Below are 17,036 nucleotides of genomic sequence, written 5' to 3'. Positions count from 1 at the left end.
GTCCGAAGGTAACATTAAAATACGAATCTTTACACTGTACTGAAGCTGTTAGCAAAGTTCAATTACTGGTGCAATATGTTAATAAAATAAGTACGCCACTGAAGGTAGGTACCTAAGTTATCTCACTGCATGTGGGTGAATCACCGATTTAGAGCGCCAATAGTCATTAGTGTGTACACATATGCGCTTTTGTACAATTCATTTGAATTATTTTTTATAAGTAGTTAAAATTTTTATCTTAAAATTAGAAAAAATGAGTGTAAAACAAAAAACTTTCATATAACGTGAGTTATAAATTAAATGTGATAAATTATGCAAAACAATATGGAAACAGAGCAGCAGAAAGACATTTTGGTCCACCACCACCAACAGAAAAAATGTTCATGAGTGGAGAAAACAAGAGGAACAATTAAAATTGCTATGTAAACACAAGAAAACATTCCGGTCGCACGTAAAAAAATGGCCAGAATTAGGAGTACAAATGAAAAATTGGGTAACAAATCATCGAAACATGGGAATATCTGTTTCTACGAAAATGATAATTTTTGAAGAGAAACGATGGGCAACTGCTAATGGAATTTTAGATTTTACCAGATCACTGTCCTGGTGCTTTAGATTTATGAAAAGACACGGGTTATACATGCGTACAAAAACCACTCTAGCCCAAAAAATGCTGGCTGACTATGAAGCTAAAATTATAGAATTCCACAGATTTGTCATATCAAGAAGGAAATTTAACTTTGAGCTTAATCAAATTGCGAACATGGATGAAGTGCCTCTAACTTTTGATGTTCCTTCAAATCGGACAGTAGATTCAAAAGGCACCAAATCAATAGTGATCAAAACAACAGGTCACGAAAAAAACTGACAAACAAAACTACCCCCCCCTCCCCCGTGTTAATCTTCAAGAGAAAAACGTTACCAAGAGATGAAATTCCTCGCGGCATTATTATCCACGTTCAAGATAAAGGCTGGATGGATGAAACAGGAATGAAATTATGGGCAATAATGGGCAATTTTGTATAAGCATACAAAAGATATGGGCAAAATGTCCAGGTGCGTTGTTTAAAAAGCCTGCGATGTTAGTGTGGGATCAATTCAGAGCGCATAAAACAGAATCAACCAAGAAGCTTCTAAAAGAAATGAATACAGAATTAGCTGTCATTCCTGGATTCCTTACAAGTCAATTACAACCCTTGGATGAATCCATTAATAAACCATTCAAAAATTTTATGTGGGAAGAGTGGAACAAATGGATGCAAAGCCAAATCATGATGTTACAGCAACAGGACGTATGAAACGGCCAACAATTTCAGAAATATGTACCTGGGTGAAAAATTCATGGGAAGCTGTGAAAGAAGAGACGATTATAAAGTCATTTAAGAAATGTGGGATAAGTAATGCGATGGATGGTACTGAAGATGACGCAGTTTTTGAAGGGAGTGACAACAATAGTTCAGACGGTGACATTAACGAGACGAGTGATAGTACCGAGAGTGAAGATGAATTAAATATTGTTAATACAAATCATTGTAACAATAAATAAAAATTAAGTAAGAATTTGTAAATATCTTTATATAATAAAATATTTTTTTCTAAAAATCGTGTCATAAATTTGGGGTGTGTCTTATCATCCAAAAAATACAGTAATTAACAAATATCAATTTTGCTCAGTGTTCAATCCATATACAACTTAATTCCACTGACCCTATCCAAACACAAAAAAGGAACTCTAAAAATATTAGAAATGTTAAATCTTGGACTCCTGAAGCTATCCGAAAACTCAAATCATATAATTTAAGGGCTCCCTGGATTTGTTGATTACCAAAAATTCATGAACATACTCTTATGAAACCAATAGCAGACAATATTGGTTCCCTTACTTATAAAGTTGCTAAACACTTGACCCAAGAGTTCTCTCTCATTTCAGACCATTCACTCCATTGTTTAAAACTCTGTGAACTTCAAATCTTACTTGTTCAACATAATCTTCAAAGATACTGACATTATAGTCAATTCTGATATCAATAGCTTCCACGTTTGCTTATGTATCCTGAAAAGAAATACCAGAACTCATACAGACTCTCCCCATCCCATTCTAACTCTAAAATATCAGTTTTATTCACTTTTATCAGGTACTCTAGTTATTTTACTTGGGAAGATAAAACCTACAACCAGATTGAAGACAGAGTTAGGTTTCTCCTCGTCAATATTTCTGTGGAATATTTTGAAAATTATTACTAGTATTATTATTACAAGCAACTCCAAGGAGTCTTTAGACTCATTGAAGGAGGCCCTAAACATCATGTCAAGAACTATCAAACATTTGCGCAGTATCATACTTTGCTTTGAACTCATTCATAGTCACGGCACCCACAACAAACTTTGGCAACCTATTCCACTCATTCACTACTCTCCAAGCAATAAACCTAGTTCTAACACCCTTGCTAACTACACTCCTACTCAGTTTCCATGGATGACCCAGTTCTCCAACCACCATACATGTTCTGAAAAATTTCCTTTGAATTAATCTTGGAAAAATTTCTCAGTAATTTGTATGTCTCAATCATATCACCCCTTTTCCACCTGTCAACCAGTTTCTGTAACCCACAAATCTTCAACTTGTTCTCGTAAGGTTCATCCCACAGACCTGCTACCATCTTGGTCACTCGCCTATGGATCCTCTGCACCTCCTCCTCATCACCAAGAAACCCTGGCACCTAGATGTGCACGCAGTACTCTAAATGGGGGTCTTATCAAAGCTCAATAAAGAGGAACAATAACCTGCTTGTCACTGCTCGTCAAAGTATTATTCAGCAACCAAGTAATCTGATGAGCCATTTAGCCACTTTTGTTATGTGAACCCTAAACTTTAACTCCCTATCCACTAACACTCATAAGTTTCTCATTTTGTCAATTTCTTAGAGTACAGTTCCACCAATGTGGTATACAGCTGGTAATCTTTTCACACCAAAATGCATAACCTTACACTTTGTCACATTAAACTGACATCCATTCTCCTTTTGCCCAGTCTGCCAATCTATCCAAATCATCCTGCAAAATTTTGACATCATCTGTATTAACTATTGCTCTATCCAACTTCGCATCATAATAACTGAACAGTTCCTCTCAGATCATTTCCTATATCATTAAGGAACAAATTAAACAGCAGTGGTCCAAGAACAGAACCTGAGGCATGCTAATAGTCACAGGCCGTCTTCTGAACTACACTCCTGAATAAAACTACTCTCTGATATCTGTCCATCAACCAGCTTCCTATCCATCTCACCAACCCTATATCCATCCCCACATGCTGAAGTTTACTGATTCGAATTCCATGCGGTATCCTGTCAAAGGCCTTTGCCAAGTCCACCAGTATCACTGTAAACCCATTATCTTTATCCAACTCAGCTGTCACTGTATTATGAAACATAAGTTACTGAGGCATGACCTACCCTTCACAAAACCATGCTGCTCCCTATACAGTATTCCATTTCCATCTATCCATTCCTGTATTTTGCTCTTGACCAACTTCTCCAATACTTGGACAACAACTCCTGATATGCTGATTGGGTGGTAATGTGATATACCAGTCTTGAAGCCACTTTATGTAATGAAACTATTTTCACCTCTTTCCACCTCCTTGGGACTAACCCAGATTTGAGACTTAAATTAAACAACATGGTCAAGGGCAATGACAATTCCCTCGCCACTTCATGTAAAACTTGAGCTGGTTTACCATCCAATCACACAGCTGTATTCACATTAAGGTTGTGTAATATACTATGCACCTCCATTTACCTCGGTTCTCATATAAGCCTTGGGCTCTCTCATTCCTGCAATATCACCACCTGGATGATATACTCTTACAAAGTGTTCACTTAGTAATTCTACTATTTCGACTAATTCAGTTACCTCCCTACCATCAGCATTCCTTAAAATCATTCTATAACATACATTCTTTCTTTTACTTGCAGCATATCAAAACAACTGTTTGGGATTCTCTTTAGCCTGCATTGTCAAATTCCTTAAATAATCTGCTTTTGCCTTTCATACCACACTTTCGTACCCTACCCTTCTAGCCTGTGCCCAGTACTGTTCATGTGCCTGCAGGTCACCTTTCTCCTCAAATTTGATACAAAATTGTTTCTTTTTCTTTTCTTTTTTCTTTTTTCTTTTTTGCAGCTCCAGCTTAATGATGATATTCATCCATTCAACTCCCACTTGATTTACTTTCCTGACTATGCAGTCAGGAAAGTAAAAAGTGAAAGTATGCAGTCAGCTATTACCTCACTCAAACACTCTTTAACCACTTCCCATGCACTGTCAACATCCATCCCTCGCAGTTTTATATGCCATGGCACAGATCCAGGCAATCTCCTAAGCTTGTCATACTTACCAGCTCTGTAATTCCACACACTGAACCACCTCTCAGGTCAAGACTATATGATCACTCTCACCAACTGGTGGTAACATGGTCATATTCATTATTGACAAATTCTTAGATGCAATAACTAGATCAAGCACTCTCGAATCCCTAGTATGTTCCATTACATGCTGTCTCAGGTAATTATCCCTTAGTAACTGCATAAATTCCATTTCCTTCCTCCCATGTGTCCTCTCCTCCTTCCAATCTTTGTTCCCATAGTTGAAGTCACCGATAATAATTACCTTCCCTTCACTCATTGAGTCTATTTGCCGATGTATACTGTCTCCATCATCTTTTTGATCCCCCGCTTTTCAGCAGCATCCAACTGTATTTTTTGTTCACCTGTTCTGTATCTCACATGAGATAGCTTCAAATGTGCTATTTTCACTGGCCTGCAGTTGAACTTCTACTCTCTTTGGTTACAGTTCATCGGCTATCATCAATAACATCCCCCCATTCTTTTCTCTCTATCCTCTCTGAACACACTATACCTTTTACATTCTATCCCACTAACTATATCATCTTCTGTTAGCCATGCCTCACTAATGCCAATAACCTTTGGCTAGGATTGACAACTATGTGCATCCTAAATTCCTGCTGCTTGTTCTGAATGCCCCTGGCGTTAGCATACATAAAGTACAAAATTCCCTTAGGCCTACCACTATCCTGACTCTTTATACTATCTATCCCATTCTGGTTTGTTACCAGTGGTACTAACTTAAGCATATTAGGCACATTCTTACACTCAACTGCCTTACCGATGTCTGCATATCCACTCAATAGCTTCCCCCCCACCCCAAGCTTTAGTTTCCCTGATTCTGAACATTCACTTTCACTTCATTCAACAACACTTTTTCCAGTCTACAAACACCAAATCCATTCAGAAGCAAGCCATCCTTCTTGTATAAGTCCTTTTGCTCATCAAGCTCACTCCACATCATTCCTCCTGCAAAACCTAAACATCGTCATTCACTATTATAGCCCTCCTCAGCTCTACTCTGTCATACTGCAGCAACAGACTCACTATTTTAACTCTCTCACTCTTTTCTATGATTGAATTTCTGTGCAACACTCACTCATTGATTTCTCTCTCTCTCTCTCTCTCTTCGCCAAGCCCTCATTTCACTTATCTCGCACTTTTCTTTCTTCTTTCTTGCATTTATCATGCTGACCCACTCGCCAGACATTTCTGCATTCGCTCCAGCTTCTGCTTCACCCTATGTATCATTCCATGCAACCGAGCTATCTCCCTCATCATTATGACTGATGTAAAGAATGAAGCTAACTCTTCATTCTTTACATCAGTCATACTATTCTTTCATTCAACACTTTTACTCCCTCCCTCTCTCTCTCTCTCTCTCTCAATCGTGTCACATTTAATCTCATTCTCAATGCTACTGGCGTTATTTCACATCACATTTTTAATTGTAGTCTGAGTTCTATCCACTACTTCAATCTCACAATCAGAGACACACTTTTGATCCTCGCACTCATAGCATTTTAGGCACACTTTCCCACCACTATCACTTTCAAACCAAAACACCCTTAAATTCCACTTCTCTCAAATGTACAGTATGGCAAGACTACTTTGACATTTCTATGTTTGGCAAGATGGCTGGGATATGTTGAAAACATTTTAAGTAATTAGTCCACACCTGAGGATTTATTTTACTGATGAAAAAGGAAAACAATAACTGCTTGACATTTTGGTCAACCTACTACTTAGCTTATCCTTTTAAAATTGTCTACAGAAAACCTATCATTGTTAGAATGTACTTCCAAAATTTTTTACTTCTTCCCTCCTAGCAGTATGGCATTACCAAAACCTTATCAAATACAGTCGACCCTTGAACAACGTGAGGGATTAAATGGCACTGTAAAATCTCATGCAGTAAAATAAATCATGTGAATAGCAGAATTGTATATAACTATAATTTAATGTTTAAATCCTGATGTTAACTTGTAAGGGTAGCTGAATGTAACAATGACATTGAATTGTACATAATGTTGGTTTAATGTGTCATTTCTGATGCTAACTTGTAAAAGTAACTGAATGTAAAAGTGTATGAGCATTGAGTTAAGAGGATTAGTCAGCACTGTGTTGGCGACCTGAAGGTCACTCAAATGTAGAGATTTTGCTGCCAAAACAGAAGGTCAGCGCAAGTGACATCAATATGTTTAAGGAAGATCCAGGGATCTCCGAACCTAGGACAAAGAATTTCGGATCATATAAAAATGTCTTGAGGACCTCACGGGACGCTCTCTTATTTTTTTTTCTCTTGCTGCTGTTTGTTGGCTTGCTCAGACTCCCAGGGTTTTGCTGGTACGTGACCCCAAGTAAGGGATTTAGGAGAGGTTTATTCTCAGAGATGTGCTTCCAATAACGGGACGTGGCATATGCGTATAGTCACACAGCGCCCACAGTAGATCCAGTACTGATGGAGAGCAATGCTATGATTCCCAGGAAGCACTACAGAAGGACGACTGCCAAGAGCCGTTCAGCAACGGCCAGTACACAGGATGAAAGGAAGCAGTCAACAGAATCACCTATAAGTCTTCAAAACTGGTAGGACTGTGTGTGTGTGATACTGCAAATTGTGAGTAGATTCTACTACTAATGTCCACTAGAATCTACTGTACATTAGTACAGTAGATTCTAATGTAATGCATAAGAGTTGTATGTATGTTCACTGAACTTAGCTCTGTTGAATTAGTTGTTAAGTCCCAATAAGAGAGAAAAAAGGCTGAGTGTTAGCTAGTATATTCTGAGAAGGAATGCTTAACCAACGATGCTGAATGTTATAGGTAGCGATGACCTTGCTAATGCTTCTGCCTGTTATCTCCACTTGGGCCTGGCTCCCACTGAAGAGACCTCAATAAAGATTGAAACTAGTCTGGGTAGTGGCCCTTCCCTTAATGCATAACATTATACATGTCTGCAAGGAGATGTGTTTTGCATTATGGAAGATACTGAGATAGGAGTGATGTTAGCTTGCTCCACCTTTGCAACGAGTTGCCTGGTGTTGTATCACCTTATCCCAGTCCTGAAGATACTTTCAGGTACAAACTTTGTTTGCTCACACTTGGATAAAGGAATAAACTAAATTTGTTATAGTTAAATATTGATTAGAATTGTAAACAAACTATTAAGTATAGCAAATATTAGATATAATTGTGTAAGTTATGATTTATGCTCGTGAATGTACATTGGAGTATGGAATTGTAAAATGTGTCAGTGGTTTAATAAACATGTTTTGTTTGTATAAATTCTTCGCCTGATTTTTGACCAATGCACTGTCTCACAAAAACAATCGAACCTGTGTGTCTAAGTAGAATAATTGCCATGACTGAAAGTTTAAGAGTTGCTTAAGTAGAAGATTATTCTTACATGTGTTCTAACTAATCTTCTCACGTTTTTCAATCAATTCAGGATGGCGCAGTCGATAATTAATATAAATTTTTCCTGAATTGCATAGTGTGGTAGTCACCTACAGAAGTGAGTTGCCTGTTCCAAAGGTCTTCTCATTTGCGGCTCAAGCACTTGTAGGATATTAAGGGGTTACTAGCAGGGACTTACATAATCAGATTAGATTAAGGTTAGAGAGAGGTGTATGTAATCAAATGGTAACTGTATGGAGCACAAGTAAAATAAATTGATATATTGAAATAACTAACAAGGCTAACGATCAATGTTGAAACATTCATTCAATACACGCCCAAGGAAATTAAACTAAACTGATTTTTCTTCTCTCCAGAGAACGAGCAGTAATTAAACAAAAAAAAAAAATAAAAATAAAAATCTCCTCACTTGTTTTTTTTTTTTTTTTTTTTGGAAAGAGTGGGATTTTTTCCCTTCCCATTATTTCATAAAATTTTGTTGAAATTCTCCAACATCAATTTTACAGAGATTATAAATCATGTGAATAGCAGAATTGTATATAACTATAATTTAATGTTTAAATTCTTTTAACTTGTAAGGGTAGTTGAATGTAAAAATGACTTTGAATTGTACCATAAGTTGTAAAACATGTAAAGGTCTGAGTTTGTATATAATGTTTGCTTGATGTGTAAGTTCTGATGCTAACTTGTAAAAGTAAGTGAATGTAAAAGTGTATAGAATTTTCACTTTCTATAATAATTACCGTATATGTCAGTGTACAGGACGACCAGCGTATAAGACAAGGTTTAAATTTTAGGCTATTTTTAGGTTTTAAGCTTATGTCAGTTGTATAAGATGACCCCCCACCCAATTTCTTCTTCTTGTATTAATGCAATGTTAAGTATTGTTGTTGTATCCGTTATTTTTATATCGATGCAATCCATTTTTTTTTTGTATAGCATAGATTTAGTATTTATGTGAATTATCCTAATTAAAAATTATTAGCCCCAATTTTAATTAATTATTAATTTTGCATTTTTTTTAATATTAGAATTATTAAAATTGTTATCATTTAAAACACGGAACCAGCAACAAAACGAAGAAAGTACGAAGCTTGATTTAAAATAAGGGTAATTGAAATGGCAAAGCAAACTAATAACTGTGCTTCTGCAAAATATTTTGACATAACCGAGAAGATGGTAAGAGAATGGAGGTAGAAAGAAGATATTTTAAAAAAATTGCCAAAGAAAAAATGTGCGATGAGAACGGGGATCACCCAATGGCTGCAAGTGGAAAATTACGTTGCAGAATGGGTATTCGAACAAAGGCAGAATGGTTATCTTGTTACAAGAAATATGATTAGAGCATATGTACTAAAATGGTCAAGATTGAATCTTGATGAAAGTATAGAATTTCAAGCTACTTCAGGATGGTGTAATCGTTTTATGAACAGACAAAATCTGGTAATATGACAAAAAACGAAAGTTGCTCAAAAACTACCAGCAGATCTTGACCATAAACTTACCAGTTTCCATAAATTTATTATTCAGTTGAGACAAGAACATAAATCTCTATTGTCAAATATTGGAAATATGGATGAAACTCCTATGAGCTTTGATATGATAAGCAATAAAACAGTGGAGGTAGTAAGAGTGTGCTAGTTCGAAGTACGGGTAATGAAAACACAAGGTTTATGGTTGTGTTGTCATGTCTGGCTGGAACCAAGTTAAAACCAACGATCATCTTCAAACATAAAAGTAAAACTAAGAAAAAATTTCCTTCAAGTGTTTTTGTACATTTTCACAAAAAAGGATGGATGGACGAAAATGGTGTGAAATTATGGATAAATAATGTGTGGAACACGCGACAAGGCTGTATAATGAAGAAATGCAGTTTATCAGTATGGGATATGTTTCGTAGTCATTTAACTGAAAATACTAAAAGTCTTCTAGAAAAAAAATAGTACAAAAATTGCTGATATACCAGGTGGTTTAACTTCCATATTGCAACCACTAGATTGATGTTGACTGGTGAAAAATCATTTACAAACAAGTGCATCTATGTGCGCTGCATCATTTGATATGTTGTGCAATTTTGTGATCAAAGTGGAATAAAGTAAAAGTATAGACTGTAATAAAATCATTTAAAAAGTGTGGTATCTCTAATGTTATGGATGGTACAGAATATGATCTGTTGTGAGACACTGATGAAGATGAAAATGAAATCAATTCACTAGATTCGAACTGGGATCCATGAGACGATCATTTAAACAATGAATCTGAAGAACCAATTTCAACAGATGATGAAGAAAATTAACATGAAAATTGAGGTTAATAATGATTATTTGTTTTTTAAGACTTACATCTATTGTAATATTTTAAATAAATTTATGTAACAAAAAATTAATCTGATTTGTTTATAAACACTGCCAATTTTCTTACATAACGATGTATTGTAACTACCTAAATCTTCATCCAAGAAATTAAGCTTCCCTTTTTATCCTCGCCATATAAGACAACCAATGATTTCGAGGGGTTTTCTGTAGTATTTGAGAGTCGTCTCATACACAGACATATACAGTACTTTCAGTCGTGACAATTTCTCTAATTCAAGCACACAGGTTTGGTAGTTTATATTTCAGTGCATTGGTCAAAGATCAGGCGATAGTTTTAAACAAAGAAAACGTGTTTATTTTACCTTAAGCAACTATACGATGTAATATACAATTGAACAATTTCTCTCTGATGCCTATTTAAACTAAAATCGTGAACTTACAATTTAGACCTGCTATTCACAATACTTAAGTAACTTGATTTACAAAATCTAGGCATTTACTGGCCATTACAATTTACACCATTGACTAACATTCTTCCTAATATATACCAGTTAACTTTCAGCCTCAATTATCTCTTATAGCAAGTATACAATTATTTTAACAAAGCTACGTTCAGTGGACATACAATTCTTAACACTTTTAACATTTAACGCTGAGCTTTACCTCAGTGTTAATACAATAGAAACTACTCACAAATTCACAGAAACACATATAATCCTACCAGCCTTGAAGATTTGTGGCGGTCCTACTGACTACTTTCCTCCATCCTATATACTAGCCTTTGCTGAACGGCTTTAGGTGGTTGTCCTGCTGTAGTCCTCTTCTGGGAAATGTGGCATAGCTCATCGTCGGTTCTGGATCTACCGCAGGCGCCAAGTATATATGGTCGAACGTGGCACGTTCCGTTACTGAAAATACATCTTCAAAGAATAATCTGCCTCTCCTGGTTTTGCCATGCCTAGGGGTCACGTTCCGACGAAATCTTGGAAGTCCGAGCAGCCCAACACACTTCAGTAAGACGGAAAAAACTCCACTCGTTTGAAGTTCTCAAGACCTTTTTTTATACGATTCAGAAGCTTCTTGATTTAGGGTCAGAGACCTTGAATCTTGACTTCACTGTTGTCTTGACCTTCAGTTTTGGTGGCAAAATCTCCACATCTGAATGACCTTCAATACCTTTGTTCACTTTCAAGTCACCAACATAATTTTGTCTAATCCTCTTAACTTGAGGCAAAATTACTTTTAACATTCCATTGCTCTAACAATTTTACATCAGAAATTAATATTAAATCAACATAATGTACAATTTTAATCTTTACAATATTTTATAATTTATGAACAATTCTGTGTCATTCTTTTAGTTAGTTACCTTTACAAGTTTACAATCAGCATTTATCCTTTAAAATACAGTAATGTACAATTTTGTGCTTTCCACACGATTTACGATCTCTGTAAAATCGATGTTGGAAAATTTTTTTTTTAGAAAATTTCACCGCATCAGATTTTACATTGTTACACTTTTTGGACGTCCTTCACATGGATCATCTTCAAGACTGGTACGACCACATTTAAACTCAGCAGCCCATTTCTTAATTGTCAAAAACGAAGGAGAAGAGTGCTCATAAACTTTTATAAGCTTTTTTTGGCATTAAACCTTCTTTTAAAAAGAATTTTATAGCTGCACAATTCTCAATTTTATCCATTTCAAGGGATACAGACAACACTTTTGCTTCAGACAGGCTGTATAAAACAAACTACTTGATAGAATGACTTGCAATTTCACATGGATGCTTATGACAGATGTACCAACTTAGAAAAATAAATCTTGCCAATAGTGTTATCATCTATGGTCGAGGCCGAAAACTTTTCAGACCACTCTCATATCTTTGTTTTTTCTATAGGTTTTTTTACTGCTTGATGTTCTGCTGGAGAGATATTGTTTGTAGAATGGTCACAATTCTGGCATTCCTTCAAACTACTGGCAATGAAAGCATTTCAGGCATTAATAAGTATAAATGTACTTTTTGATATTTGGGCTAAAATTTTAAAATTTGTTTATTACACAAATCATCTAGTTGTGCAATGTTAAAATTTTGTCATATCAAAAGATGAGATGAATCTCTCTATGACTTTTTATTTTTTGCTTTGTGTTCCTCAATGGAGTCTGTCAGTAGTGGCATATTTATTTTGTCCTATTGTTTAGTAAAATATCAGCTACACGATCTGGACTAACTTCATATTATTATTATTTTTTAACTTTTAACAGATTATCATTAACTCTAATGGTGTCACTTCTTTTAAATCATATAATCTTTGATATTCTTTATACACTTTACTCTGACACTTATTTATCTCTGCAACATACTATGTTGCATAGTATGTTGTAATATCAAGAAAACACATTCCTCTTGGAATGTGTTTTCTTGATATTTTCTACAGCATCTTAATGAAAGCAGGATAAATTTTGGGACTGGTGCAATGTTGTTAATTACTCACCCCCCCCCACACACACACTTGCTATGAATGTGGTAATGTCCACCCCTAAAATTGTCTTCACAGAATTATTAGTTATGTTGGTGGTAGCAAATATAACGGAGTTATAATCCCAGCTCCACCTTCCATTGTTAATTTTGGATTATGTATTAAATCAAGAAAAAAAGACTTCTGTATACTGTTCTACACATTCATGACCTGGTCACGAAATTAAGCCTTCTGATACATTACCATCAATGTTTGGTCCTATATACCATCTAGTGGTCCTAGCCTGCTAAACTATATTATTGTATGGGGAGATTTTCGGTTCCTATAGAATATTTCCTATTCTCTGACTACCCATTCCCCTTCTTAAATGCAATCCATTTAAAAAGGGAAGTGGGTAGTAACAAAAACCACAGGTCCTACTATGAAAACAAAACAAGCAGGCCCCCAATAAACAAGACAATAGTCTTTTCACAGTAATGAAAGTCATTAAAAGTTACAAACAGCTTGAGAGTACTACTGATGAAGATTATTATTATTTTACTTATTTATATGTATATTTTTTGTGATCTCTTACCTAGATAATCTGAGAAATTAGGATCAGAAACTTGAATAAGGTTAGCAAGATTTTGTAGCTGCATTTTCATCCCATGTTGATCAACTTCAAAATTCATACCCTGTAAAAGAATAGTTCAAAGTATCAGAGCATAATGAAAGATTTTTCCAACATGAGAGTCAGTGGAATTAAGTTTGCTCAAAAGGTGGAGGAACCAACATTTTTTAAAAATTAATGCTTTCTACTATTATTTGCCAATATGTTATTCTAATAAATTTAGTTTAATCCTTTATCCAAGTGGGAGCAAACAAAGTTTGCACCTGTAAGTATCTCCAGGACTGGGGTAAAGTAGAACAACACTGGGCAACTCGTTGCAAAGGTGGAGCAAGCTAACATCACTCCTATCTCTGTATCTCCCATAATGCAAAACACATCTCCTTGCAGATATGTATAATGTTATGCATTAAGGGAAGGGCCACTACCCAGACTAGCTTCGACTTTTATTGAGGTCTCTTCAGTGGGAGCCAGGCCCAAGTGGAGATACCAGGTAGAAGCATTAGCAAGGTCATCTCTACCTGTAGGAGTTGCCAAATGGTGTGCCACCTTTTTATTAAATTACTCTGGATTTAGAGAAAGATGTTGAAAGTTTATTTTTCACTTCGTTACACTATAATAAATTTAGTTTAATCCTTTATCCAAGTGTGAACAAACAAAGTTTGCACCTGAAAGTATCTTCAGGACTGGGATCGCTTCTCGGCCTTTTGGCTAAGATCAAAGTGTAGTATCTCTTCGAGATCTAGTTTGCAGTGCTAATTGAGATTGCAGTACCTGTTCCTGATCCAGTTGATGAGAAGTTCCAGTTCCTGCGACCCTGAGGGAGAGCTCCGTGTTTGCCAGTCCTGATTCAAGGAGAGCGTTTCGGTATCCAGAAGTTCCAGCTCCAGTGGCCCTGAGAGAGAGAGCCATTTTTTCAGTCCTGCTGCAAAGTGTCCTTTTTTGTAAGAACCTTTACAGTATTTTGGTCCTTATTTGTCTTGGGCCAGTCTGTGCAGGCCTTATCTTAAGGTCTGCCCCTTTGTTGACTTAACTTTATTTTTTTTTGGTAAGGTATTCCTTTTTTACCTCATAAATGATGTCTAAATTCTTGCCAAGAGTTCGAACTCTTGGGATCGAAATCGACTCAAACATCGACAAGAGGACGTTTGTGAGAACTCTACTCAACGTTGTAAAAGCAGAAAGCAGAAAGCATATATGGGATTACCCCTTATGGGGGGGGGGGAGATTCCAAGTAGTAATGAAGAATATAGAGACAAGGGAAAAACTCCTTGAGGATACAAAATGTGAAGGGAGAAAATACCTTCCCTTCCTAGCAGGGAGTATTTTAAAGACTGTAAAGATCGACAGATTTCCGCTAGAATATCTGGAAAAGGAAGAGGAAGTAATAAAAACAATCTTCTCAAAGTCGGGAATTGTTCGCAATGTAAATATCGGCCAAGACATGGACGTCCCAGAGTGGAAATCAGGGGAGGTGAGCATTTCAATTGAAATGAAAACTGAAGTCCCCAACTTGATCTACTTAGGCTATCCCAGGGTAGTAGCTAACTACCCTGGTGTAAGGAAACAATGATTTTTGTGCCCGCTTTAGACCACCTTAGCGCAAATTTCCCCAAAAATAAGAAATGCCACAATTGCTTATCGACCGAACATGCACTGGACCAATGCGAATTACGAATTACAATGCGAATGTCGCAAATGTGGCAATAGGGAACACAAGGTTAACGCATCCCACACAGAACCCATGTGGAAATAGTGGGAGGTGTCATAACACCAGCCTCATGCATACCAACAGAAGAGCCTACAAAAAATGACCAGGAAACTCCACCAGACCCCCAATCCCCAGTTAGTAACGAAAGAGCAGGGGGGTGCTATTGTACCAGCTAAAATCCTAGAAAAACCAGTAGCAACAGAACAAGAACCTAGCATTCAAGCAGACACTGTTGAGGCTACGATGACAGAAAAAAATGAAGACACCATAGAAACCTCAGCAAAGAAAAACAAAAAGAAAACAAGGTGCAACAACCAAGAAACCAATCCAGATAAAAATAGCAAACAAGACGCAGAAATTGAGGCTACTACTACCAGCAAAAAGCGTCCAGGAAGTCCAGAGGAAGGGGAAATAAAAAGAACGAAACCAACTAACATAAGCCCAGCATAAAAATCAGAATTTGAGATAGACGAAGAAATGGAGACCATAATAGAAAACCAGGAAGAAGCTGGAGAATTAGCCCCATCAGAAGTACGAGAACAAGGAAAAAGAGACAATGAAAAATATACAAGAGAAGAATCAAAAGGGGGAAAACAAAACACTACTGCTGTCACAAAGCCTTTTGCTAACAGAGCTGTAATTCTAGGGAAATTTAGGGGACCCATTGTCACGGCAGACCACCTTTTAGAATAATGCACAGTACAGAAACACTTCCAGAGTTTGTTTTTCGAATGGCTAGGCCTCTATATCAAGGACATTTCCATAGTCACACCAGACCAACTTAAGGATCACCTGAAGGACCTCAAAGATGAAGAGAAAGCCCAACTATGCAGAACTTTGAATGTAGTAAACAAAGCAAATATTCTTGACGAGGCTGAATGGATTTACAGGAAATTCTGCAGAAAGATGCAGAATATATAAGACTAAAAGAACTTTCTTTTCTTGCTTTTTGTTTTAATTGGCTAAATCTAATTCACACAGGAGGGGGCAGACCTGAGAATCCGGACTGCGAAGGCTTACAGTGAGGCGGTGCAGCTCCTTGTGGGCTGTATCACCCGGGCCAGGCTCTTCCCCCACTCTTTCAGGTCTAAATTTTGCAATTCACTCGTTCTTTTTTTTGTTTGTGTAATTTCTCGTGCTATATCCCAGTTCTTTTTTTTGTTCATTTGTGTGTTCTCTTTGTATTTGATTTTGCCACTTATGTCGGTCAGACATCTAAAGAGATGTCTGACCGACGAGAGCTGTGAGAACAGATGTAGGGAGATGATATCGGAGATCTGCTTGGCCACAGACCTGTTAATAGGTTATCTGTGACCAAGCAGGTCGACTGAAGCCTCTTTAATACCTACTACTATCCTCTCTACCTTTTCTCTTCCTCTCTCACTATCTGCTGACCCTCAGCACAACTTTTAGACTCCACAGGCCAATGATGAAAGATATGAACTCCCAGGTATTCATCTATACTTCTTAATGACAATATGAAGGGGGGGGGGGATTAGATCAGATGAAAGTTTATTTCTTGTAGCTCACTGCATTACATTTTTCAACATCCCAGTCACCTGTAGATGCAAAACTGCAAAAAATTACCCTTAGATGCTGTGGGATTCAGCTTGCAAACCATGCTCTGTGTACATGGATGACACACACACACATACACACACAGGGTTATTACCAATTCTCAACCCCTCCCCCTTTTGGATGGAATGAGAAGTTATTGACAGAAACCATCCAAGACTTAAGCTTTACACAAGCAATCTTATTCCTGTAAACTGCTTATACCATGAATGTACAGATGACTAAAATTCTCTGGAAGTATCTCTAAAGAATAATATAAAAGTAGGCTGCATTTCTCTTTTTCTTTTCTTCTTTTTGCAGGCTTTTCCACTTGTCAGCATCTGCCTGTTCTCAGACTCCACAATTCCTCCAGTCATCATCCATACGCCCCTTTTCTCCATCGCTCTCACAATGGTCCCTTTCCATGTAGTCCTTATTCTTCCTCTTTTTCTCCTTGGGAGAAGGGCAGGGGGGAGCAGTACATATTACTAAATGGACATCGTTCTTCTTTCATTCTCTGCACACATCCATACCATTTCA

The 17,036-nt window shown here is 36.8% G+C and overlaps 1 protein-coding gene and 1 pseudogene across 2 annotated transcripts in view; one reads left to right on the top strand and one right to left on the bottom strand.

The window, feature by feature from the left end:
* Tbc1d15-17 (TBC1 domain family member 15/17) overlaps positions 1-17,036 on the bottom strand; it is a 305,943-nt gene that overhangs the window by 58,842 nt on the left and 230,065 nt on the right. For both annotated transcript variants that reach the window (XM_090404708.1, XM_090404709.1), the window contains one exon: positions 13,199-13,298. In XM_090404708.1, the coding sequence (XP_090260834.1) occupies positions 13,199-13,298 (100 nt within the window). The remainder of the gene's footprint in view (positions 1-13,198; positions 13,299-17,036) is intronic.
* Positions 13,923-14,010, top strand: LOC150099053 (U2 spliceosomal RNA; annotated as a pseudogene).

The sequence above is a fragment of the Typopeltis vanoorti genome, chromosome 15 (assembly GCF_054136105.1).
Source record: "Typopeltis vanoorti isolate ZY-2024b chromosome 15, IOZ_Tvanoo_1.0, whole genome shotgun sequence".
NCBI classification, from domain to species: Eukaryota; Metazoa; Arthropoda; class Arachnida; order Uropygi; family Thelyphonidae; genus Typopeltis; species Typopeltis vanoorti.
This window is presented reverse-complemented; position numbering and strand designations above follow the sequence as displayed.